At 34.5% G+C, this 26,941-nt stretch overlaps 2 protein-coding genes and 1 non-coding gene across 4 annotated transcripts in view; 1 reads left to right on the top strand and 2 right to left on the bottom strand.

The window, feature by feature from the left end:
* Positions 1-3,589, top strand: LOC105332976 (cholecystokinin receptor type A). Its single transcript, XM_066083554.1, has 2 exons — positions 1-128; positions 345-3,589. Exon 2 carries the CDS (start codon positions 575-577, stop codon positions 1,799-1,801), a length of 1,227 nt encoding a protein of 408 aa, XP_065939626.1. The 5' UTR covers positions 1-128; positions 345-574; the 3' UTR covers positions 1,802-3,589.
* Positions 3,590-5,433: 1,844 nt separating this feature from the next.
* LOC105332954 (uncharacterized) lies at positions 5,434-9,120 on the bottom strand. Its single transcript, XR_010714129.1, has 4 exons — positions 9,102-9,120; positions 7,488-7,590; positions 7,023-7,142; positions 5,434-5,566 (listed from the first exon to the last, which is right to left on the bottom strand). It is a non-coding gene; the product is annotated as an uncharacterized protein (transcript).
* A 522-nt stretch (positions 9,121-9,642) lies between these two features.
* The window catches only part of LOC105332975 (uncharacterized), a 44,806-nt gene continuing 27,507 nt past the window's right edge, over positions 9,643-26,941 (bottom strand). The window contains exons 28-50 of one of the 2 annotated variants that reach the window (XM_034480576.2): positions 24,690-24,788; positions 24,297-24,468; positions 23,542-23,596; positions 23,136-23,287; positions 22,597-22,736; positions 21,803-21,942; positions 21,342-21,537; positions 20,868-21,020; positions 20,630-20,786; positions 20,315-20,347; positions 18,122-18,237; positions 17,671-17,840; positions 16,751-16,835; positions 16,379-16,493; positions 15,980-16,135; positions 15,501-15,629; positions 14,850-14,975; positions 13,681-13,809; positions 12,988-13,119; positions 12,496-12,629; positions 12,020-12,107; positions 11,621-11,778; positions 9,643-11,465 (exon numbers count right to left, since the gene is read on the bottom strand). In XM_034480576.2, the coding sequence (XP_034336467.2) occupies positions 11,328-11,465; positions 11,621-11,778; positions 12,020-12,107; positions 12,496-12,629; positions 12,988-13,119; positions 13,681-13,809; positions 14,850-14,975; positions 15,501-15,629; positions 15,980-16,135; positions 16,379-16,493; positions 16,751-16,835; positions 17,671-17,840; positions 18,122-18,237; positions 20,315-20,347; positions 20,630-20,786; positions 20,868-21,020; positions 21,342-21,537; positions 21,803-21,942; positions 22,597-22,736; positions 23,136-23,287; positions 23,542-23,596; positions 24,297-24,468; positions 24,690-24,788 (2,973 nt within the window). In that variant the 3' untranslated portion in view covers positions 9,643-11,327. The remainder of the gene's footprint in view (positions 11,466-11,620; positions 11,779-12,019; positions 12,108-12,495; positions 12,630-12,987; positions 13,120-13,680; positions 13,810-14,849; positions 14,976-15,500; positions 15,630-15,979; positions 16,136-16,378; positions 16,494-16,750; positions 16,836-17,670; positions 17,841-18,121; positions 18,238-20,314; positions 20,348-20,629; positions 20,787-20,867; positions 21,021-21,341; positions 21,538-21,802; positions 21,943-22,596; positions 22,737-23,135; positions 23,288-23,541; positions 23,597-24,296; positions 24,469-24,689; positions 24,789-26,941) is intronic. The other variant, XM_034480583.2, reaches the window with a different exon arrangement.

Genomic DNA, 26,941 nt, shown 5'->3' with positions numbered 1-26,941 from the left:
CGAAAATTGATTGGAGATGTAATTCACAGCTGTATAGTGATGCTCACTGTTAAACAAATGAAAGTCTTTGCTGACCTTTACAGAAATCTACAGGAAATAAAAAAAAATAAAATCTGAATAGATCCAAGGTAAGATTTATGATAAACATTATGGTTTTTTTTCCTGTTAATGCAGATTTAAAATGTATATTTAGTTTGTCCGTTAGGTAGCTGATTAAAGTTTTCGAGACAATGCTGAGTAGTTTTTGAAATGTGATACGGTTGACTTAAACAAAAAAATGTTACGAATGCAAGTGATAATCACTATAAGATATTGTTCACATCTTATGTACTATTTATTTGAAGTATTATATTGCCGAGGCATAAAGACTGGTTTGTCGAGAGGTCGGAAAGATTAACTCCACAAATCCTTGTTGTTTTTAATATGGATAGCGGCTGAGAGGTATGCGGGTCCTTAGAGCCTCAAAGTGCTTTTCCGAGTGATTACTTTCCGGAAAATGACTTCATCAGGATTATAACTCAGCGCAGCAGCAGAAAGCTACGAATCTTCAGATTTGACTGAGAACAGTTCAAGGATGGACTCACAACCAAATGTCAGTTTGAGCAATTCAACGGGCTCAGTGATATCAATCGAACAGTTCGAGTTTCAGGAATTTTTGAAAGACGACATTGCTGTTGTGATATACTTAATCTTTTTGTGTTTCGTGGGAACCATTGGGAACGGCCATGCTTTCATTATCTACCACGTCAGGTACAAACCTTCTAATCACAGAACGTTCGTTGTGTGGCTCGCTGCCATTGATTTCGTCGCATGTGCAGTGAGTGCTCCGTTTGAAATTGTCGACATCAGGCATGGCTATACTTTTAACTCGGGTGCCGCTTGCAAGTGTTTTCGATTCATTAACCATGTGGTCAGTATTGCATCAGGACTTATGCTGGGCGTGATTGCTGTAGAGAGGTATCGGAAGGCGTGCTGTCCTTTCGGAAGGCAGATATCGGAGAGAGAGGCATCCATCGCCTGCATGGTGACTGTTGGAGTATCCATTCTTCTGTCTACAGCATCGTTCTATTTGTATGACGTGGCGATAAAACTAACAGACATTCCAAACCTTTCAGGCACTGATTGTACTGTAGGAGCCAGTGACGGTCAACAATCTGTTTTCCGGTTTTACTCTTTGGTGTTGCTGTTGATAAGTACTATTATATTTATACTGTGCATTGTAGCCTACTCCTTTGTAGGTAAGAGTCTGTACAAACAAATGAGGTTCCGCCAGTCAGCGCAGCTAAAGAACGTTCAGAAGACGCTAAGCGGGAACTCGGTCAGCAGCGACAATAAGATGAGCGTGTCTTCTCTACGTCATAAAATGGTTACAGAGAAACCAGAAGCAAGCAGCTCGCAGCAAATTCACGATGAGGAATCAAGCATGTACTCAGATAAAAACAAAGTAAATCTAAAACCCCTGCAACAATCAGCCAAAAACCCCATGGTTCCGGGCAAGAAGCGTCTAGACCGTACCCGACGGATCACACTAATGTTCCTGATAGCCACGGCGGTGTCTTACGTCGGCTACCTCCCCAATCTGATCATCCTGGTGGTGCGCGCGGCCCGACCCTCCGCCTACCTGTACCTGCAAGCCGGCCTGGGCATGCTCACACCCGTGCTTCTGCGCGGTTACTTCCTCAGCAACGTGACCAATCCCCTGGTCTATTGTTTTGTGGATGACAGATTTAGACATGAGTGTAGTTTGTTATACAGTAAAATATTCCAATTTCCAGCCAAGCGGAAGCCACTAGCGCTTTAGTTCAAACTGGCATCAATTAAGTCTTTCCGATTTTTGGATCATTGTCATAATGAATCATGTCCAAAAAAAATAAGTGTCTTATGAGACGTTCATTGTAAACGAGATTTGACACTTCCTTATATGAAGATTTTTTTTTTTACATTTAAATACAATATTTTTGTATAAATCAGTTTACCTTTCTGTGTTATACACTGTTGTTTTTTAAGTTCATGTTGTAAAGTAGCATTGTAACCCCAAAAGAGCTATTTTTTAATTAACATCATAACAGTTTTTTAAAGATTTTTTTTTATATTTGCGCAAACTTTAATACCATTGATAGACAAAAAGTGCAAAAGTGTCAAGTGATCACTGAATGGTTTTCAAATATGTGGTTTTATATTGTACATATCAGAAATGGAGAACTAGAACATAACTTTTTTTTTCATCATAGAACACTCCCTGTCAGACAATATAAAAAATTATACCTGTTAATTATGATTCATCACCATAAATGATTATGTTTAGTAAAAATGAAAACTCGGATAACGAATCAAAATGAAATATTTTTATAAGTTCGTATCGCTGTTCGTCTATCCTCCTGCTAATTTGTGAATAAATCATTAATTAATAGCATTAACATGGAGACCATGCAGAACCCATACACCGTCAGTACGAAACATACACCCATTTTTGGTGTTATGACGTCATACTAAAAAAATTAAAAATTGTATCACGTTTGTAACACGTTTACGTTTCGTTGTTTATATTTTCTATTGATGATGTTCACAAAGGCAGTCGGAAAAATATATTCGTTTCATGGTTTTCAGTAGACATAATATGGTTTATACTTGGTCGCCCTCGCCCCATATGATATCTACTGACCAGGTACATGAATATACCATATTAGGTTTACTACAAACCATGTTAATAATATATAAATATATTCATTTTCAGCTCACAAATTTAACATTCTATAGATGCAATACTTTTATATATTCAATGTAGACTAAATGTATTTTAATCTAAAACCTGTGAGATTTTGTAGCATGATTATAAATATTATAAGAAAGACTTGTTGAAAACCGAAGTGAACATTTTTCAAATTGAGTGTATTATATTCATGTTGTTATACTTTCATGTTAAATACTGAAATCTGATTGGTTAAGATGCAGTTCATAATCCGTTCTATTACCCTCAGCGTTAGCAACGCACTTTGCAACGGGTAACATTACAAATTGTTACATGCACGAAAATTATGCGCGTACAGTTCGCTGTAGAATTCACGTTATTCCTATATAAAAGCAGTAAAATTTTCTTAAAAATTAAGACATTCAGTATAACAAAATAAATAGTGCCTGTTTGGGAGGATAACAGTTGAAATTGACACCCCTCGAAAACCATTGTGAACCTCCGCTTCGCGTCGGTTGACAATGGTTTTCTCGGGGTGTCAATTTCAACTGTTACCCTCCCAAACAGGCACTATTTATATATTGATGATTTTGTGTACAATTATTCGGAATAATGTCACCTTCTTAAAGATATTGAGCGGAGTAGCCAAAAATATTTAATCTGTTGAGAAAAAAGTGAGAAAAAATTACAGTTGGGAACAGAACGAATGTTTGTCTAATCTGCTTAGTATCTTAAGGACGATGACCTCATTACGATATTCACCGAAGACTATCTGTATAAACCGATTTCGTTCAAATTTTATATAGTATGATACTGTCTGACTTCGTGCACATATTTTCAGTTAACCTTTGTACATTGTGAAATGTTTTACTTGTGTAAATAAACATTTTGAAAACCTACTGTCGTGCTTGTTTGTTGGTAACAAGTGTCGACGTCCTGTCCGCACGTGACTAGTATCGCGGACAACGGAAGTTAAAGAGGCAAAGTAAAGGGAATTGCACTCGCTATGAGTACCTGTTTCCGGACAGCACTCTCAAAAAGTATTCACAGGTACTTTATGTGCGATAGATTTTATTGTTTGAGTATGGTGATGCACTGAATTGATTCATGTTATCAGTACTTTATAGCAACATTATTATATTATTATTAACATTTTCTGATATACGAAAGCAATTTGTTAAACGTTATGCAATAATCATATAATGTATGCTGTCTCTCTCTGATGTTTATTTAAACAATAGATTGCTTTCATAGGTGATTTATGCGGGATATGAAGGGAGCGACATTGCTGAAAAATACATAACCCGCGTTATCTTAACTATCGTAAATTTTTTCTCTAATGATCGCTACCTAAAATCCCGTATGAATCATCAAAGAAAGCATTTTATTGTTTATATTAACATCTTTCTTTTAACAAATTATTAAATTGTAAAAAGTAAAGTAAAATTCACTAAATTTATCTTAATGTTTATTAGTACGTTAGCTAAAAGAAACAGCCAAATCGTCTCCTATGGGAATTTGAGTCTATACTCTGTCCCAAGATATTCTGGATTCACATTTGGCTTAATTGCTTGATATTTATAAATACTTCAGGAGTCAAACAATGTTCATTCAAAAGTATGAAAAATTTTCAAGATTTCTCAGTCGAAACGCCCCTGTTAGCTTATCAGGTTTCAATACAATGCTAAAAAATGTGATGTCTACGGAGATTTTGTATTGCAGCAAGCCCGGATGATAACGATGAAAAGTTGTGCGATTTATTCCGAGTGTATTACGAATGGAGAAAAGATGTAAACATTCCCCATTATAAATCTCCGTAAGGAATCTGTTTTCGTTCCTGTGAATTTTTCCGAGTGAAAGATGATAATGTGTCAATGAAATTATCTTGGAAAATATCCCTTTCAACTATTTCAATTGCACTTCTTTCACAGGTATGTGTATTTTTAATAAAAATCGTCCAAATGTGCTGCATAAATATCTTGGGACAGACTCTAACATCATCATGATTATTTCGTTCAGTCCGTGATTTTGCGAGGTCGTTGTAGGTATCGACAAATAAAAAATGTGGCGTGAATATTTTAGCCCTGTTAGTGTCTACGACTGTTCTATAGAGCTATGTTTTAACTCTAGTTTCCGTAAGAAATAGAGGGAATCATACACGGTAGATGTACATATATGTCAATACGTGTAGGCTGTATGACAATCTAGAAGAGAGTCTGGCCATCCCCGTATCTGTAAAACTCATCTCACAGTAATGGATCAATCCAAATAATCTAAGGATAGACATTTTACTCATAAGGCATATATAAAGCTTACTGGTTTTAATATAATTACACAGTGCAATATAAGTGACATGTGTGAATTTTTTTTTGTACATGGGTATATAAACATGTATAAAATAACATGGCTACCGAGCAATGGAAATTTAAAAGTTAGCATTTAATAAATGATTTAAAAAAAAAAAATTATCAGTAATTTTATCATAATGCTTTATGTGTTAAATATATCCAACCTCTGGGTTCGAAAACAGAAAACACTCAATTAACACTGAGGAACCTTATCTTCAACTATAAAGGACTAAAATGTATATTAATTTGTGTCTCTATTTATTTAAGGGCACAGACATACGAATATTATAATGTTTGTGATCAAAGTCATATATTAGATCATAAAGCCCTAACAATTAATGAAACCTAAGTATCGTGCAAATAACCATCTTTTCAAAAATATGACGTAAAAGAACACTCATTTCAACTGACGTTGTTTATCATTCTGTTCAATTGTCACCCAATTCCCCACATTTGCAATGGCCGTCGATACAGTGATAATGATCATGGTGAGAACACGTGCGTCGGCAGTCATCCTTCTGTGAACAGGCTAACCAAAATGAAAACAGTAGAGTTACAGTGAATGCACTATTAGAAATATCCTCAAGGAAAGTATTTTTTCGAGCTATTGATAAGAGCGCCATATTCGTAAACCCATGACCAGCTGCCTAGTCATTAAACTTTGTTATCTAAAACTAGATTGGACTGTTTAATAACTTCAAGATATCCAAGTATTCGAGATGTCGAGGGTTACGTGATACCTCAAAAATAAGTGGTTGGGACTTACAAATCACTTCGACATGTCCATTGTATTCGAGATATCAGTTTTGGAGATATCGAAGTTCAACTGTAATTTTCGAACATATTCTGTGAAAAGTCTGATATAAAAGAATTCTTGACAAATTTTACTTTTGGTTCACCACTTTACTTGCCTCATACCTTATGTTAAGGTATCGTATTGTCATTTAAAGTAAAATGTCTTAGGAAAATTGGGGGATTAAAATTTTCACAGAATATAGTCCTAAATTAGTTTTATAATCAACTTTTTGTGCGAAATAGATATACATGTACAGTTTTTTTAAATGTGGACGGAACTGTAGCTCCACGGTCCGTCAACCCAAATTTCCCTGGAGCGACAGTTTTGCAGCAGGCATTGAATAAACGGGAGTTTGTAAGTTGAAAAAGAAAATCATGATTCTAGTATATGATTAAATATTTCCGGTGTCATATAATTAGGCTACCCCCCCCCCCCCCCCGGAAGAACCGCTATAATATGTTGTGAGTCTTGTCCCTTGGTGAAAAAACAGCTATATAGTGAGGTTTCCATCTCACTTGTTCGGTTTGAGATTTTATTTAACCAAACGATATAAACTGCATTAGAGCCTGTTTCATAAAAATTAATTACAGTATTAAAACTATCATCATTAAAAAAAATTGATTTACTTATTCTTTTACCATAATAAGCAATATTATTGCGAACACCATATATGAAGGGGGCAGTCTCGCTATAAAGGAGGAAAGGCGGGCTATACAGAGAGCCTCCCCCCCCCCCCCCGGGAAGCACGGCCAGATATTGAGTCCCCCCCCCCCCCCCCCGGAAGACTGGCTATACAGTAAGCCCCCCCCCCCGAAGAATGGCTATATGACGAGACTTTCCCGAGGAAAGGCTTATAATATAGCCAGTGTTCCGGGGAAATTCCTGCTACCAGTACACACCACCGGCGATATTAGATGTATAAAGTTCACCTTAATGCAGTTGCTAGGCCAGCTGATTATTTAAGCCCATATATTCCATTTTTCCTATACTACAATTTATATGATTATAGATAAAGTTAATTTCTGTCAAACATTAGCAACACTAATATCGACTCAGCGAATTTTTGGCTGATTTAAAATTTATAGTATTATAATTTTTTTAAAAGCATTGATAAAGATGTATCTACAAAGACAATATTATTAATAAGAACATCCGAATGTACAAAAAATGATGAAAGTTAATAGCTTACTTCCAGAAGAACTTCCGTTTGGTCTACACTCGCAAGCGTGATTGATACAAGCCCAATGATTAGAGGAGAGGTCACAGCTTCCTGAACATTCAGATGCTATGGAACATGCATAGCTCGAGGCTGAAAATGTCAAATTGTATAATTAGATTTACCAACATTGTTTTTGGCCACATTCTGTGTTGTTAGAGATACAGAAAAATGCATCGTATAAAGGTAAACAAAGACAATATTTGACAGTGCACTTTTAGAACTTCCTAATTTTGCTGTCATGTAAGGAATTTCAGTAGTCTCTTGCTATTTGTTACCTGTTTTTGGCATTAAAATCCAGAAATCTAAATGTTTGGTTAGACTTAATTCACATTTTGCAAAGTGTTGATTGGAATTTATCAAATGATGGAACTAATTTATACTAATGATATCAAACAGACAAAAGTTCTAAGGTAGATGTGTTATAAAGACACTTACTTACAAGGACCAAGCCCAAAACACAGAGGGTTAAAACTGCGTTCATGTTGACTGGTGAAATCCGACGGTCGATATGGAATCCAACAATATCAGGCAGTCTTATCTATAAATGCGTGAATACTGATCATGCTAACCCCAACGTATGTTATCTCCTAACAAGTCTAATTTTTGTTGGTAATTTTGAACTGAAAATATAAGTAATTCAATGTTCGCTTCTGTTGGATATGAGTTATCAGGCATCTATAATACTGCCTCTTAACTTGTATTCAAACTAGCCACATAAAAGCCATTAAGCTAACACATTTACTGTAAAACTAAACTTGTGGGTGGGTGCCTGAGTGCGTGGGTGTATAATACATGACAAGATCAGAGCAAAAAGCTATGAATTTCTTACATTACGGAAATTCTCGTTTTATTCTTAGTAGTTTCGTCACACACGAGTGACTTGGCGCGTAATTTAAATAGGTTTTCATGTGTCATTTTGGTCATTGCGACATTTGTTACAAGATTGTTAGGAGTTAACCCTCCCTGCCCGCCCTGTATACTGTAATGCATAATTTGCAAGTTTGTTGATATGTAATGTGATTATGTTACACTGTATAAATACGTTTCGTTTCGTTTATATGTATGTAATGTGATAAAATGCGATCGTGTAACGAACGCACCAAACCTTAATTCGTTCAATATGTTGGGGATTTTTAATTAGACAAGAAAAGATATATTTTCGGAGGAGTGAAGCGAGGGAGAAATTGATTGGAATTGTTGACTTATCCCGAGCGGTCGACAAACTCATGCAGATCTGTAAAGGAAGGAATTCGGGTTGACATGCCGTACAGCTTCAGTTCAGACGCCATCGTTTTACTTGACTCTGTAATTATTTATTTGAAATATTATTATCCGCAGTCCGATAAAGTAAAGTGGTTAGATATATAAATATCATTTCGGTTCAACCGGAATGCATTCTTTTTGTAATCAAAAAGATGTACCAATCCTGTTAAAGATTGCCTCTGCGTGTCTTAAAACATAATTCCCACTCTGTGTAACCATATGATCTTTCCATTACTACATGTATATTGTTCACTTTTGAATGTTTTTAAAAAATTTTGTAAAATTAATGATTTTTTTCTGAATAGCTGTACGGATAGGCACACAACTAAAAACGTTCATATCATAAAGCTGCCTGTAATCTTAGTTCTATAAGCTTATATTTGATTATATTGTATTCGAATATGCATCATTTTTTAGTACATCTTTGAAGCAGTTGACACATTTGGAAATCATTCAATTTTTTATCTGAAAGGTGTTTGTATATTTGCATATCTTATATCAGTATTTTATGCATGTACAAAACTTTCCCCATCTTTAAGCACATTACTCGTATCAAATGGTTTGGAGGGATGCTTAGGACAAACGCAACTGCTTGCTTGGATACTAAGTATCTCATGTCTGGTTTTACTTTGTCACGTAAAAAGCTCATAATTGTCGCTGTTCCTCGTTTCCTTAAGTTTCAAGTTCCGTTTTCCGTAAGCCGTTTTTTTTTTTATCTTATAACAAACATGCATTAAATTGGATGCCAATTGATTTGGTAATAATTAAATGCATTGTAGTCCTTACCTAAAGTGGATTTGGGCGATCCTCTTAAAGACAGCTGTTGTTATACCGTGTGGTTTGTGACATTTCTAATGGCCGATATACATCAATATGTTACTCTTAAATGAAATTTAATTCATAACTAGATGATATCCCGCGATGTGATATAAACACAGTGTAATGTTGATATATTTGTTTATTTATGGGTTTTATTTTACTCCAAAATAAATTTTCTATCTAAACACTTATTAAAAGGATAAGGGAGTTATTAGTTTAGTAGGCCTAACATATATTGAGTTCATGTGCGAACCATATGTAACGACTGTAGCTCCACTGGAAATTCGGGTTGACGGTCCGTTGAGCTACAATTCCATCCATACAAAACCTGTATATTTCTTGCGCACAGAAAGATGCGCAAGGTTTAAACCCGATTTTCCAGTGGAGCTACAGTTCTGCAGCTAGTAACGAATTTATAGGGATTCAATTATACATCCAGGTTTTCTTCTATACCTGCAATCCTTACACTATTTTTTTTTTTTTTGTAAGAAAAGACTACATAAAACAATTAATGTACGTTCATTTAATGTTGTCTGATAGTATAAAGAAGCAAGTATAAAGTAGACGATTTCTTCACAAAAGCTTAACTGATTAATGAACAACAGATCAGACGACATGCAACTCCAATGTTACATGGTTTATTTTACTATTGCTTAAATTCCATTCATTGTAACACAGACTTGAAAACGTTATAGTATACATTTAATTATCATTTTATAAAATGCAACTTCTTGTATTAAATTTATGAACGAAAAGACAGTAATACCAATTAGTAGTTGAATAATGTTATTGCCATCAAAATAAACTACAACATAATATAAACAAAGGAGACATACAATAAACAGTGATTATTATGTCATTATAAGGAAATTTGTTGGACAAAATTGGTTAAATAAAGACATGGTGTAGACATTATGTAGACTAAATATATACAGTGATAACAAGGGGTAGACTTTATGTAAGCATAAAGTAGATATAAATTGACAAGAAGGGTATTGTAATACATAAAAATTTCGTTCTACAGTTCACTGGAATACGTAATATCCGATTGTTACATGCAGAAATGTGGCAAAGTATATAACTATACTAGTCAGACAGACAAGAAAATATATTGACATTAATTACGGAACAAACATCTTCATTTATAATGACACGGGCATAACTACATGTATTTATTATGGAAATACATACTTATTTACTACGTTACAGATGAACTTAAAAGACTATCTATACCATTAGTCAGGTACACTTCAATCTATCTATATCTAGTATGGAACAGACACACAAAGACTATCTGCAATTAATACGAAGCAAGTAGACAGAAAATTCTCATTTACATTCTAGCATGTTTACATTCAGCAAACATACAGCGATGTCTATCGAGACTTCCTATGAAACACACAGACAGGACCATGATTTAACCTACAGATACCAAAGTCTACTGTTTCTTTACTTTAAGCAACGTAAATTCGTTGTCTACTTTCTAGCAAAAACTTATCTATTCCCTCTCAAAGTTGTTCACTTTGTTTTCACACATTCACGTCAAGTCAGTCAAGTATTCTTCACTAAATTTGCGTGCAGTATTTATCGTTAAGTAATGATGCATGTAAATACCCAATGACTCAAACAGCCCTATAATTATATCAAGCAAATGGACAGCATATTAAATTCTCATTATGGAAAAAATACATGTGCGTCTATTTGACTTATCTCTGGATGAACAGGAAAACATTTGCTACAAACCTTGTAAGGTGACTGCATATTAGTTAGGTTAATTCAGTGTAATAACTGGAGTTGTTTTAAATATCTTTTTTGAGCAAGATACTAGTAATTTGACAACGGAAAAAAAATATTTTGACGACGGAAAAAAATTATAAAAATCACTGCATATATACTTTCAATCATACTTCAAGACTTATACAAGCACAAATATTCTAATCCATCTTATGGTTTTGGCACAAAATGTACAATGAATGAATTGATCAATTACTCATAAGCAGACTATGTAACAATCATTTTCTATGAGAAAATGGGTAGAATCTTTAAATATTACTACTGAAGTATTGTTATCACACATTATTGCCATGCTTACTATACTGATGTTTTCAATAATGCGAATTTGACTCCTTGTAAGAGAGATTGAAGATTGCATTTGATTAAGAGATATGAGATATTTCTGGTTTCTAGCTTCATTCACGCGGCTGTTCCCTCTACAGAGGGTGTGTCACTTGACTTCCGGTCCACTGAGGATGCAGCCTCGTTATCAGATTTCGGGTGGTCGTAATGAGGATTAGAGAAACCATGGAGACCGTTGTCATCGTCATGCTGTAGCTATCAACATGTTCAAAGACTTTGTAAATAAGAATGACACACAAGAACAATTGATGACGTCATAAAACATTTTTGAGAGACAAAATAAACAGGTACTTATTCGATTAATTTTTTAATTAAGGTACAGATTCTTTAGAACGATTGAAAATACTCACAGATCGGCTGAAATTCATCGTGACACTGTTACCACGATTTCTATATTTTCTTCTCATAATAAAGATGGTGAGCATGGCAACCAATACAATGAGAACCAGTATACACACTACAACACCGGCCACTTCTCCTGCTGTCAAGGTCACAGCCGCTGGGGCTTCTGAGAAAGAAAAAAAACGTTATACAGAAAATGAAATAAAACTATAAAAGATTCACGCTTGCTGATTAACGATAAAAGCATATTTTTATTGGGTTTTCGCGCTAGTGAATCGGCAATTCTTGAAGAATCCCAATTATACGAAACTATTTCAATCATTCCGTTCATACATTAATTAGTTAATTTGCATGTTTTTTGTGCATTATCGTTTCAAAGCCTACTAAATCAGATAACAAATAGTAACCATTCGTGGATTTCTGTGCTGCAGGAGTACCATAAAGTGTTTGTGAACAGTCGTCACCGAAAAATCCAGGCTCGCAGATACACCTTCCCTGTAAACGGAGATTTTGATCATAAAAAATAAAACTATTCACCAGAATTCATATTTTATTAACCCCTTTTTATAAAAAAAAATGTATCAAGTATTCGTGCTATATTTCATTCGAGAGCGATGCACTGGCCATTTTAACAAAGACGTTAGCAATTATTCTTCGGATTAAAAAAAAACAACATGTGTTTGTAATTCCTGTGTATACAACCGCCATAATTTTAATCCCGGGATCACAATTTGAACAAACATCAGATCTATCATCTTTATCGGTATTAACTTAAATGCATTTCGCCTGGTCATGTTTGCAAATTAGAATAACACAGTATAGTACAGACCTAATAAAGTAAAGATGGTTATAAGTAGTACAGTGCTCTCAGTAATGTACTGACCTGATGACAAGTTCCGCCGTTCAGACACGCCCCCGCCAGGCATGGACAGTGACCATTATTTGGTAGGCAACTCTGTCTACACGTAGAGGGACAGTCACTCTGGCAATTCACTCCCCACGATCCAGGAGTACAACCTAAAACCAAGGCTCACTAATCAATCACTAGTCATGCAACCAGACGACCCAATCATTCGTCCTTGTCATTAATGTTGTTTGCATAAAATCAATAATAAAATACAAGTATATATCCAAAATTATGTAAAATCGATACATACTGTAGTATTCGATTAATAATACAGATGAACACATTGGTAATAGAAACAAAGTTTTCAAGCTTAGTATTTTTACCCATTTCTTTATCTTCTAATAAAAAACCCAGACCTCCTGTTGTAGACAAAAATTGGGTGATTCATTGCAACTTCCTTAATCCCAAAAGATAAATTTTGTTTGTTTGTGGACGACTTAATGCCGTACAGCAGGTATAAGTCCTTACTCTGATCGCAGATATCGCCTATGAACCCCGGGGTACACTTGCACTGTCCGGTCACACTGTCACACACCCCATCATTCCTACATCCGGGGCACTGACTGCTACATCCGGCACCGTATGTTCCTTCGGGACAACCTGTAACCATTTGTCAGGTCTGTTATCAGATCAATATGGACGTAATCAAGTTGACTTGCTTTTTTTTTTAAGTGCATTAAATCAACATATGATTGAATCGACAGATCAACTTGCAATTATTCATTGATTCATCTTATCAAGTCGAAACATATTGTAACTCATCAAATCATTTCAACTTGTTTTCTTTTGTCCATACATAAGATGAAATTGTTATGAATACTCATTACATAAGAATGTGAAAGATAACGATAATGCAACCTATCATTATGAACCTAATCGTCGGTCCAACTTATCATTTTTCAAAAACTTGTCAATTCATCAAACCCACTTAATACTTGTCGATCCTTGATGTCAACTTTAATTTTCTTGATTCGTTATTTGAACTTGCGAGTGCTTGTATTTGTCATTTTGTACTCACTCGCCGATTCGTCAGTGTTAATGTTACTCACTTAATTCATCAGATAACAAGGACACTAAGTCTAACTCATCATAACAATTCATGAGTACTCGGAAACTCAGTAGTATTTACAATATTACCAGACCACCAAGAAGCACACCTACTTTTCTCGCACAGGTTGCCGCTCCAGCCCGGCGGACATTGGCACTCCCCGCTCACCTTATTACACACACCTCCGTGCTGACAGCCGCAAACCTGGGCGCATTGAAAACCAAAGTAGGCTTCTCCGCATTCTGAAATAATCAAGCATATTTTAAAAAAATGAAGGAGCTATGCAAATCTTCATAGCTTACTTTAACATATACACAAGAATATTGTCATGACTTGATTACATGTTTTTATGTTCTTGCAGCAATGAAAATGTCTTTTCGTTCATTTTCTAGTGTGTAGTGTGATATCCATTGTAGATTTATCCATTTTAAAAGATTTTGTCTTTACATTTTCGAAAAAGCTAGAATGAATTTTCATTACACACCCTTCACATTTTTAGGTTTACATATACAGCTAAATTTTTTATCTCTACTTGATTACATGGTTTTGAGTAATGACAATGACTGTTTGTCCATTTATTCATTGTATATTACAATGTAGGTTTTGTTACATTATTGCGACTTTTCTAACTATGAAAAACTCATTAGCATTGTACCTCTTTGTGAACGTTGTTACATATTACCGTTGAGTGTACCTCTTTATAAAGGTTGTTTCTTATAACTGTTCACTGTACAGAATAGTTTTACTTGTTACCGTTCATTGTACCTCTTTATTAACATTGTAACTTATTACCGTTGAGTGTACATATCTATTATCGTTGTTACTTATTACCGTCCAGTGTACAAAGTAGTGTTATTATCAACGTTCAGTGTACAAACTACTGTTACTTATAACCGTTCAGTGTACAAACTAATGCACTTATTACAGTTCAGTGTACAAAATGTTACTTATTACCGTTTACAAAATAATGTTACTTATTACCGTTTACAAAATAATGTACTAATTACCGTTCAGTGTACAAAATAATGTTACTTATTACCGTTCAGCGTACAAAATAATGTACTTATTACCGTTTACAAAATAATGTACTTATTACCGTTCAATGTACAAAATAATGTCACTTATTACCGTTCAGTGTGCAAAGTAATGTACGTGTTACCGTTTACAAAATAATGTACTTATTACCGTTCAATGTACAAAATAATGTCACTTATTACCGTTCAGTGTGCAAACTAATGTTATTTATTACAATTCAGTGTACAAACTAATCTTCTTATAATACCTTGTTCGCAGTGGTGCCCTATTTTCCCTGGGGGACACATACAGACCCCTGTGACAGGGTTACAGGTCGCTCCCCCACAGTTACAAACACTGCTACACTGACTTCCCCAGTAACCCTCTCCACACACTGTAATAGACAATGTTGATTTTACAATTCATAGGCAGCAAATCTTCTAGCGCGAGGTTGTTCTTCTTTTGTAAAATGTAAATCTTATTGTTGTTGAAATTTTAAACATATATTTCCAGATTATTGAGTGAAAAATTATTAGCAAGATTTATCAAGATTTTTTAGACTCTTGTGTTTATGTTTTTTCTTAATAACCTTGATTTCGACGAAAAAGTGATATAGTTTTTGGAGTCGAAAATTACAGGGAAAAATAATGAAATGGAAAAATTATTTATTTACTTTTTTCGTAAGGGGAGGGGGCTTTTTGTATGAAGGCTTGTTAGCTATCAAAAAAAAAATTTCTGAAAATTCTGAAAATTCAGAATGTAAAGCCTTGCCCAGAGATAGAACACGTTAAAATTGCCGTTAACAGATAACTTATAAAAACCACAATTGATGACAATATTTAATAATTGACTAGCTAACATCAAGTGTTTACATGGCGTATGTAATGGTATGTCGGATTCTTTACGTCGGTAGACATACCTTGATTACAGTAGGTTCCATTGTACCCAGGGTCACATACACAGACCCCAGTCTCTCGGTCACAATCTCCATTGGAACCACACAAACATGTCTGAGAGCAAAAAATTCCCCATGTACCACTGGGGCAATCTGAAAACCAGCGAGTCGCTTATACGTCAAGTCATGCAGCATAACATCTTATGAATAGAGACTATGTTTATTTAACTCTTAAAGACAAGTTCAGGTGAGCTAAAATGTCATCATTTGCACCCACATAAAATAAAATAAGAATTTCTAAAAGCAGTGGTATAAATATTAAACAAGCTGAATAACGTTCATTATGATACAGCGTATATAACGGGGACTTCAATTTAAACTTACTATATGACCTTGTATAATGACCTAATATCATTTCTATCGTAATTAACTTATGGATAGTATCACAGCGACTGTACACTGAGGTAGACACGTGTCTAATTACAGTAACAAGAGTGACCTACTTTGATCACATCTTGGTCCGGTGTACCCGGGTCTGCACTCGCAGCTGCCGTTGACAGGGTTACAGTTCAGCATCCCGCGTACGTCACAGACGTCCCGACACGACCGCTCACAGTTCTCCCCATAGGCTAGGCTGGGACAGGACTTCTGACACTCATCTATTGCAGTCACAGATTGTGAAAACTTGTCGTTAAGTTAACCATATTTACATATCAATTTCTATTAACTATTGTTTGTTTCGATCTGTTCTGGTATCTTGTTTTGTTTAAACATAAAATCTATGGTGTGCACTTCTAGTAATATTTTATTCATATATTAACCCACGTAAAATATGATCACAAAATAAACTTTGCTATCATTGAAATATTCAATTAAAACATGTTGAGACAAGAGAGCTTTACCACCAGCATATCCAGGAAGACAGATGCATTTTCCGGTAAGGGCGTTGCATCCTTTGGAAAAAGCTCCACACGTGCAATTGAGGGAGCAGGCTGATCCATATTTCCCTAAGGGACACTGACAAAAGAATGCTTAACTGACATTTAATTGCAGTGGGTAATGCCACTGAATATGATATAGTCATGTGCTTATAAAAGAAGATACAAGGATGGAAATAATGTCATTAGCATCATACAAGCCTAGATTACTAATGTCATTAGTCTGTGAAAGTGTAGAAAGTCTACAGTTATATTTTTGTTTCAAAATATTTTTTCTTATAGGTCATATACAGTACTTCTATTTGTACTATACAAAGTAGCAAGGCCCCTACTTACTTTCTGTGAACAGTCCGCTCCCATGAACCCCGCGGGACAAATACAGGTTCCATTAATCGTATCACAGTCTCCTCCATTTAAACACCTATAGAAATTTTTCGACATAAATTAGTTATATCTTATTAATAAAAATGATCTTATTAGAGATATAGAAGAATGTTCAACATACATAATTGATTATATAATGTGAACAAGATTTCAACATTATCAACAATGATAATGATAAACCTAGATTTCATTCTAGGTTTTATCAAACAAGATTATCATTTTTACAACTCCACATTAGGATAATGCAAAGCAACACATATTTTAAAATGGGGTGCAAACTATTTAACGGTGGGATTATAAAAGTATTGAACAGTTCCTGATTTGTTGGAATTATTGGTAAGAGTTATGAAGGAGCATTGAGCAACCGCAAACAACATTGATTTCTAGGTATTTCGTTTTTAGATAGTGTTAAATTACTAGCAATTTTTAAGCGCTAAGCATAGCTCAGCGCTTTATTGTCGTTAGACTTTTACTTCCGATGCAACGAATAACCGCTCCCTATGAGTAGAAGTTTACATCATTTAAACTGGTTACGGAACCAGTTTCAGGAGCTGCACGGGCTAGTACGGGCTACTGTGAATTTAATGTAGGGGTTTACATACATGATTGCAGTGGATGCCACGCAGTGATGAGGAAATATATTGCGTATACAGAAACTGAAATGCTCTACACATATATCTTTTATATACAAACAGAAGCTGGGTTGGCGCTTTTCAGTACTATCAGTACTTTGATTAGTTTTATCTACGTACAAAAATTTCCTTTGGTTACTTTTTATACAATTTTAAAGATGTAATAGCTTAAAATGCAGTCTTGAAATATTCATCAAAGAGAAAATTTCTGTCAGAGAGTACAAAACCCCAGAATCTCACCGGCAAACCTGTTGACATTGATTGCCATAGAAACCTTTAGGACATGGCTCCGTGCAGAAATCCCCTGAGTACCCGGGCAAGCAGTGACACTGGCCAGTGATAGAGTCACACGAGTTGCTATGGACACACTGGTCACACTGGTATATACAGTCTGGTCCATACTCCAAAGCCTGCAGACAAAGGAATAACACAGCAAATTTAACCAGTTGCAAAAATACTACTGGTAACTCAATATCTTGTTTATAAGAGAAAGTAATTACATATGTTGTGTCTGCATACAAAACATTTGCTCGTATAATACAAACAGAATTGATACCACATTTACAACTATTGTTAATTGTAGTGACATGTATGAAGTAGATAGTTTATTCTAAAGTACATGTTTTATAGATACATATTGTAATCAACGATAAGTTACAACAAAGTAATGCTCTGATTCGTTGTTCTTTACCTTACAATTCTGGTCACAGTTTCGTCCATAGAAGCCAGCGTCGCATAAACAGACATCCTCGTTGAAATGACATCGACCATGGATACAGTTCGGACAGGCTGGTGTACAGGACAGGGCTGTTACCATGTAAAGTAAAGCTGTGTCATTTCTTGATTACAGTCGCAGCTTTTGTAAAGTTACTTGTTCAGATATAAATAATTACCCTCTTGATTAAGATAAACCATAGCTGAACTTAATTTGCCACAGTTATGTAAATACCAAGTAAAACAAATATAATTCAAAAGCAAAGTCTGTATTACTTAACAGAATTGAAATTTGAATGTACATGTACATATAGGGTTAAATTTTATCAAGTTGTTTTTGGTAATTTTCAACGTTGTTCTACTGTTGATGTATTTAAAAGGAAGGTAGAGAGGTTAGATTTCATTAGTTTAAAATTAAGTTCACATAATCGTGCCATAGAAAAAGGTAGACACTTATCTATTCCAAAGCATGGAAGACTTTGTTACTATTGTAACACTGGAGCAACTGAAGATGAATTTCATTTTTATTCAGCTGTTCTAAGTATATTCATTTGAGGGCAGTTTTTGAAAGAAATTTATCTACATGTTTTCATACTAGAAATAATTTTTCAAAAATGTCAGATATCCTTAAGGCTAAGTTCTGTTTAATAGTAAATCTTCAAAAGTGTTCTTACTCTCGCTCTCTCTGTTGTAACCAAGGGTTAATACATGTTGAATAGTATGAATCACCACGTGAATTCTCACCTTAAGTAACTTTGTGAATACAAAATTCTAACAAGTGACTGTAAGGTATCATGTTATGTGCTAACTAGGACAATGTTTTTAAACACGTTAAGTTGTCAAATATTGATCCAATGTTTTCTGTACTTACATGGGTGTGGTCTTATTGTTGAAACTATAGTAAATAGTATACTTGTACGATATAGAATGGAAAGGGCTATGGTGAAAGAGTGATCACATAATTTTTTATACCTAGCATAATTTTTATTCATGCAAGTCTAATTTTAGTACCATTCTGATAATGTCAGCTCCACCTCTCGTGCATATGAATTTATTGTATCGTAGTCTTAAATCTTAATTTATGTTTGAAATTGAAAAGACTCTTAAATAAAATAAACAAAAGTGATTTTGGTTAAGAAATAAACGCAACATAAGCGACCAAAAAAGACCTAAAACCCGGCGCTAAGACTAAGTGCAGTCATCCTTGCAATTATAATCGATTTATTGATTCAGATAAGTGTCTATATGCATCGATAAGATAAATTATATCTAAATCGTAGTTGATAATCCTGAAAATATCATTTTAATCACTATTGTCTGTTATATGAAACAAACTATCCAGCTTCACTATAAAACATGATTAAAGCGTGCTTTTTTCTATATTCGGAATATTGGCGGGAATTTTAGGTTTCATCCAGCGTTAATAAACAACTTTTCACAATTCCCGATGCATGTTATGTACATTTTTTTTTTAAAAATGACAAGTAACCTCTCTTTGGATTTTAAATACGTGTTTTGCCTTGTACCAAAATTCAAAACAAGTTTTAAAAGGAAGCATCTGACTGTAATGTTACGATGTTATATTCCACATTAATATTGAATCAGATACAAACAATAGATATGCATGAATTAGGCAAACACCAGATATAAGTTTTTTCTTAACAAAATCCTATTTTCACATAGTTACATATCCATTACTTCTGCAAGACTTATTGAAAACAAATTTTATGCATATAATTTTAAGTATAACAAAGACTTCCAAAATAACCTTTTTACGAACGTTTATAAATTTCCAAAATTTTGAAAGAAAAACTGTTTCATTTTGGGGATATTTTATTTGTTCTTTATGTGGCTTAATTTTTTGTGCTAAATATTTTTGACTATTCGTGATAAACATACACGTAAGTGCGTTATACTTGCGACACTTTAAAGAAAGCCTAATTTAATATCTGGATTTATTATTTGTTCTGAATGGATTTATTATTTGTTCTTAACAAGGGACATGTTTATTATTTGTGATATGGAAACAATGGTACAAAGGTTTATTATTTGTGCTATAAATGGGTTTATCATTTGTTTATTTTTGTGCCATACATAGGTATATTATTTGTGCCATACATAGGTTTAATATTTGTCCTATACAAAGGTTTAATATTTGTGCGAAATTTACTCGTTATATCACCTCCAGGTGACCCAGAAGCGTCTGAAAGAAGTAGATGATTACCATCATTCCTAAATAAAAATGATTTCTCATCGTCCAAAGAAAACAGAAAAATTCCTGTTTTTGGAATATTACCTCACCAAAGGTTTTATCCCCCTATTTTTTAAAAATGTCGATTTTTTGACAGATAATTTTGCATTTTGTTAGAAAGACTTTTGGAAGTCGAATCTTATTTTTTACATCAAAAATACATACGCTGTCATCTTTAGAAAATCTGAATCAGTATATAAATTTTAACGATTATATTAACCGAGACGCAAGCACCTGGGTTGAGACATGGAGTATTGCACAAAGTCCCTTTCCATCCTTTGTCACAAACACAGGACCCATTGAGTCCGCAGTAACCGTGCACACATTGGCACGTGTTCTGACAGGAATCACCATGGTAACCAGAGGGACATTTACAAGGACTGGTTTTATCCTATAATAAACAATTTATTATAACCATTAAACAGTTCAAGCAATCTGTTTAACAATTCATCTATCATTGTAGCTTTGTTACCTGACATATACATCGCCCAGTGGTCGGGTCACATACTCCAGGGTTACATATAGGACATCTCTGGCCACAGTTCGGGCCATAGAAACCACTGGGACATGGGACTTCACAGTTTTGCCCTGACCATCCTGGAGGACAAATACAATTCCCGCTGGTCTACAATTTACGAGTTGAACCCATCAAGGAGTTAAAAGTATTTTGCTATTGCAGAATTGCATCAGTTAAAACATATAATTTTCAATGTAATACAAAAAAAATCATTTTTAATCTGTAAGTTTTAATTAAAATAATAACTCGATATTTATTGTACGAGCATGCAACATTAATACACATTAAAGGAAAAAGCATTCTACTACATGAGACACAAACATATTTCACTGGTAGCTCTTTACAGGTTGTTTTGCTCATAATAATTCATCGCCTTGAATTTACTTCGAACTTTGGCAAAGATGCTTGTTTTATACTTTTACAACTCACGGGGTTACATGGGGCGCTGTGTTGACACAATGGACAGGTCTTGTTACAGCTCGCGCCATAGAATCCAATGGGACAGGGATGTTCACACCGTGAACCAACAAACCCATCCTTACAGGTGCAGAAGCCATACCTGTTGTCACATGACGCTGTCTGGTTCATGACACACTGACACCGAGACTGGCAGTTCTTCCCGTATCTAAACAAAGAGTGGTCCAAGTCCACAGAGTCTGACACATTTTTCATGTAAAGGATGCGTATCAAGTTTCTGAATGACTTTTGCAGACTATGCATTAAATGTATGATTGACTATATGGTTTTCATTTTAAAGTCATGAACATTAAAAATCATATTGTTCCGATATCATTCAATTGCAAAAAAAAATTAAGTTTTTTTTTTTTGCTTATTATGAACTAAATAGTTTATATACTTTTCATGATAAATCTATATTTAAAAATACTTACGCTCCATTAGTACACGGGAATTCACAGTGTATCCCGAAGAAGCCCGGGGGACATGTACAATCCCCCGTGACAGGGTCACAGCCCTGTGGGCAGCCACAGAACTGGAGACACCCCTCTCCATATCTCTGGTATGGACAATCCTTTGAACAACCAAAGTTATAAAACAGGAAGTATATGTACTCATACAAGAGGTTTTTGGTTGCCACGATTCAGGGTGATATACTTTGATATAGATTTTCCCTATCACGATACCATTATAAAAATTATTTATTTTCTTCATATTTCAAAGCTATTCAACTAAAATTTATTATCATTGTCATTCTAGTCGTAAAATTTTTCCTGCAAAAACACGTATTTGCACGCATATTCATAGAAAATAAGATCATACACATCACATCTACCTTTCACTTAGGAATAAGGAATCATTCTTTGAGTATGATGAGGTGATTACTTTAGTCAATGCGTGATAAAATCCAATAAAGCCCAAAGAACTTTATGATAGATTTCATCACGCCCCGACCGAAATTATCATCTCATAATATTCAAACAATGACTCCTTATATAATTTTCAGCAATTGTACAATTTAAGATTTAAATATTTAATATATTTTCATTCTTTTAAATATGCAAACCCCGCCCCTTGCCCCCCAATAATACGTCATTTGAATTTTTTGGATTGTACATTAATAAATTGATCAATTCGTAGTGCTATTGCTGACAAAGAGGCTGAAAATGTATATATTTAATTTGTAATTTATTTTCTACCCCCCAAAAGTTGCCTTTTGAATAGTCACCTCTTGACATTTGGACCCCGTTTTTCCGGCTTTACAATTGCACTCCCCCGTAACTGAATCACATGGTGAATTATTGCAGTCACATGACAGGGTACAGTCCACTCCAAAGGTGTAGGGGTCACAGGGCTCACCGCAAAGCTCTAACTCATACAAATGTCATTTATGTGTGTCAATTATTATTGCTGAATACATGTTATTCTTTTTTTTTAAAGTAACTTACTTACTTACTTACATACATACTTACTTAGTTACATACATGTACTTATGTTTAATGACAATTGTAACGTTGAAAATTAATGTAATTTTATACAATATATGTTCTTAAATTCAGAAAACCAATTCATTACATGAGGAACAAAAATTATTCATATTGATAAAATACTAATGCAATTTTTGTTGTTGAACTTTTAAAAGACTAATGTCTAAGTTTGTGTAAATGATTGAGCAAAAGAGAGAATGATGTGTAATGAATCCAAACACAAATTGTTGAGAGAGAGAGAGAGAGAGAGAGAGAGAGAGAGAGAGAGAGAGAGAGAGACCTTCGGTCCAGCCAGGGTCACACACACAGACTCCATCCACCGGGTTACAGCTTCCATGCTCTGTGCAGCGGCACGGCTCTGAACAGTTCCGACCAAAGAATCCCTGGGGGCAGGGTCTATCACACGTTGGTCCGGTAAACCCGTTTTTGCAACTGTAATATAGTCATTATTAAGACTGAAGTTTCTATTAAACGAAATGAAATTATAGGAAACATTTCATTTGATTAAGTAAGCATTATAGAAAATCTCGTAGAATTCCATAGGAGTTAAAACTTCCTTTCATAATATATAATGACATTTACTTTTTATATAACGGCAATCCATTGGATTGACTTTACCAATCAACTTACAAAGCTAAATCAAGCATCTTTGTGTTCAATACACCGGTATAAACTGTTACACTTACTAGCAGGCTCCTATTTTATTGTCACATTCTGTGTGACTGGAACATTCACAGTCCACTGCAAAAAAAAAAATAAAAATAAAAATAAAGGCAATCACTTGTACCTAAATTTCACGTAAAATGTTTAATCTACATTTTATTTGCATGAAGAGTTTCAGGTAAAAAGATCAGCAAGACACATCTTGTCTACAAACACAATAATACAATCATTATCAAACAGACAAATTTTGTAGAACATTTGCTAATTTTTGGTTTGAACACATTTGATTCATTTTACATGCTTTTGATAAGAATAGGGTTGGACACAAGTTCTTCAAAATTAGAAAACTTTCTCCTACATTATTTTAACACAAAACAATATTCAATATTTACATTAGCAGCGATACCAAAAGGTTCTAGTATTTATTTCGGTTCTTCGAATCTTTTTTGAAAGGAAATTCTGATTTAACATTATACTGACTTTATTTGGATTATCACTCAAAATAGTGTATGTGACTGCACATATTTTCGTGACAAACACGTTATGTACAGTACGATTATATCAGTGATATGTTTAAATAGTTGTTCATAAATGACATAGCAATATTAAAACAGAATCGTCAGGATCTGCATTTCTCCAATTTCTTAAACACCATTTGACATTTCATTGTAAAGATTCTTTAAGGAGACTGGTTGGTCAATCATTCACTCCTTATATGTTCATTAAATTTATATCTACGATATCCCCCATAAACATTTAAAAAATAAAAAATCCTTACATTTGCAGCCTACACCATACTTCCCCGGGGGACAGGGATCCTGACATTGTCTCCCTTGGTATCCCATCAAACAGGTGCACGCCCCCGTATCTTTATCACAAAAGGCAGTTGTTGTCATGTTACAAGGGCAGTTGAACTTACAGTCTGGTCCGTAGGTACCCGGTGTACAATGCTATAGAGAGATTTAAATCTAATTGTTGCTTGGTGCAACAGGTAAGATCTTCGGAAATATTTAAAATATCACTGCAAAATTCTGCTAAGTAAATGTGAGTTTTAATTCATTTACAGAAAAGAAACTTAAATAGCAGTAGAACATAAACACAAAATAAAAGAAATGATAACATAAAAACCAGTAAGAGTTATAACTAGATAATTATGAACAGAAAACGGAACCTGGTTACACTGGGGCCCGTGGAACCCTGACGGACATTGGCAATGGATTCTATAGGAAGTCGTTTTTGTTTCTCGACTGTCGCATTGTCCCCAAGATTGCTAACAATGGAAAATAAAGTTCAGTCCATCACTTATATATGTATTGCTTTTTTGATTGTATGATTTTGTATTCAAACCTCAAAAACAAATTTGAACGCAGCGTTGAGCAAAGTTTGTTCAAGTTGTTTTTAGATTTAAAAAAACACATGTAAAAGAAGAGCCATGGATGTATTGCATAGGCGCTATATATATATTTTTTAGCAAAGGTACATTTAGCTTAAGGATCATGTCCGTCCATCTTGTACACATATGGACCAAAATGTAAACATTTCTTGAACTAACTTATTTGTAACAAAAAACTGACCACAAAAGATACTAGGTAATTAATATGACGTTTTACATATTGTTTTGTATGCAAGTTGCGCATACAAGTGCAGAATAAGGCCGTTTTAATCACTTAGAACAGCTGTAGAACTGTGCAGCTGTTATTCTAACTTGGAGATTTAAAAAATTTTAAAATACAAAAGGGGTTAATTTGTGTCCTTTCTACAACCATTTGTTGGGAAAATGGTTGATGCACATATATGTTGCAGCTTTGTTTCAAAATAGGGTACTCTGCTTTTTCAGTCATCTCGGTTAGAACAAGAAAAACTCCAGCCTATACACAGAACACTTGTGTCTATGGAGTACATTGCCGTTAAATTTCCATAGACAAAAATATGTCAATTTAAAATAATCCGTTTTGTATGTGATAGACCTCAATACCAGTCCCATGTTGGTTTTAACCATTTTTATATGTATAAATCAAGTAAATTCTTTATAGAAGTGGGGTAGGGGTCCCATAAAAGTATTTGTCTTAAAACATAAACATATATTTTTCAATACATCAGGATACGCAGACAAATATATATCTCTGCAACTGAAAGTTTCCGAGATCCATTTTAAGAATTATTTACCCTATTTTGGACAAAGCTACAACTTAAATGGGCAAGCTTCGACCTTTTTCTCAAAAGTGGTAGTAGAATGAACATAAATAGCCTTCTTTCATATTTTCAGATTTTTAAATCTTTAATTTAAGTCTGTACTGCGCAGTTTTAAGTTTAAAAAGGCATTGTTCTGTTCCATAATTTGCATACAAAACGACTATTTATTGCTTTTTAGCTCACCATCAAGTGAGCTATTCTGATCACATTTTGTCCGTCGTCCGTCTGTCCGTCTGTCTGTCCGTCTGTCTGTCCGTCTGTAAACTTTTTACATTTTGAACTTCTTCTCTAAAACGGCTTATCCAATTTCAACCAAATTTGGCACAAAGCATCCTTATGGGAGGGCGAAAATAAATTGCAGAAATAAAAGTCCGATCTGTTTTTAAAGCGGAGAAAACCTTGAAACTGTAAAAAAAAAAAAAAAGAAGGAGGGTGCATTTTTAAAAATCTTAAAGAACTACTGAGTCCAATTCAACGTAGTTTAGCAAAAATTATCCTTATGGGAAGGAAAATATAAATTGCAAAAATTAAGGACTAGTTCTGTTTCAAATCTGAGTTATTACAAAAATAATAATAAAGGAAAGGCGTGTTTCAATCAGTTTAATAGCTTCGGGTTCGGCATCCGGTAAAATGGGTAGGCAAGACTTGGCCTGGGCAAAACAAAAGATTCGCAGTTATTAATCTGCCAATCTCATTAAAATTTCAGGATATTTGACTAGTATATTGTATTCGCTGTAAATATTCCTGCAAAATAATGCGTATTTGGAATTGACGATTGCCGATTTGCCCCGGCTTTTATTTTGCCACGGCCAGGGTTTGCATACCCATTTTACCAAGACTCGTATTCCATACTTCTAAAACGAGGTTCTTTGTTTAAAGCAGCCATGACATTATACGAAAAAGGGTCGATCTGACTATGATGAATTTGCTTGTTGTGCAACAGTTCGCGTATGAAGGGAAATTTTTGAAACATGCAAAATGTATTGGTGCCGATTTTGTGAAGTAAATTGAGGCTAAATATTTCAATGCGTTGACAGTTTTCACACATGACGTTGGTGTTAGCTTGTTCTGATTTTCGTATTTATGCTTTGTAACCTGTGAACTATCGTCTGTATTTCGTGATGTTTACGTATCAAATCAAACAGAGACATCGGTATATCAAACAGTTAACTGTTTACCTGCGCAAATTAAGCAAAATCTGATGTATCAAAAAAGTACTGAAATACAATT

This window comes from Magallana gigas, chromosome 5 (assembly GCF_963853765.1).
Source record: "Magallana gigas chromosome 5, xbMagGiga1.1, whole genome shotgun sequence".
Lineage (NCBI taxonomy): Eukaryota > Metazoa > Mollusca > Bivalvia > Ostreida > Ostreidae > Magallana > Magallana gigas.
Note: the sequence above shows the minus strand (reverse complement) of the source record. Positions and strands in the feature narration are given on the sequence as shown.

Bases quoted from the DNA above. Each gene is read 5' to 3' on its own strand.
- LOC105332976 (XM_066083554.1), top strand. From the start codon at position 575: ATGGACTCACAACCAAATGTCAGTTTGAGCAATTCAACGGGCTCAGTG.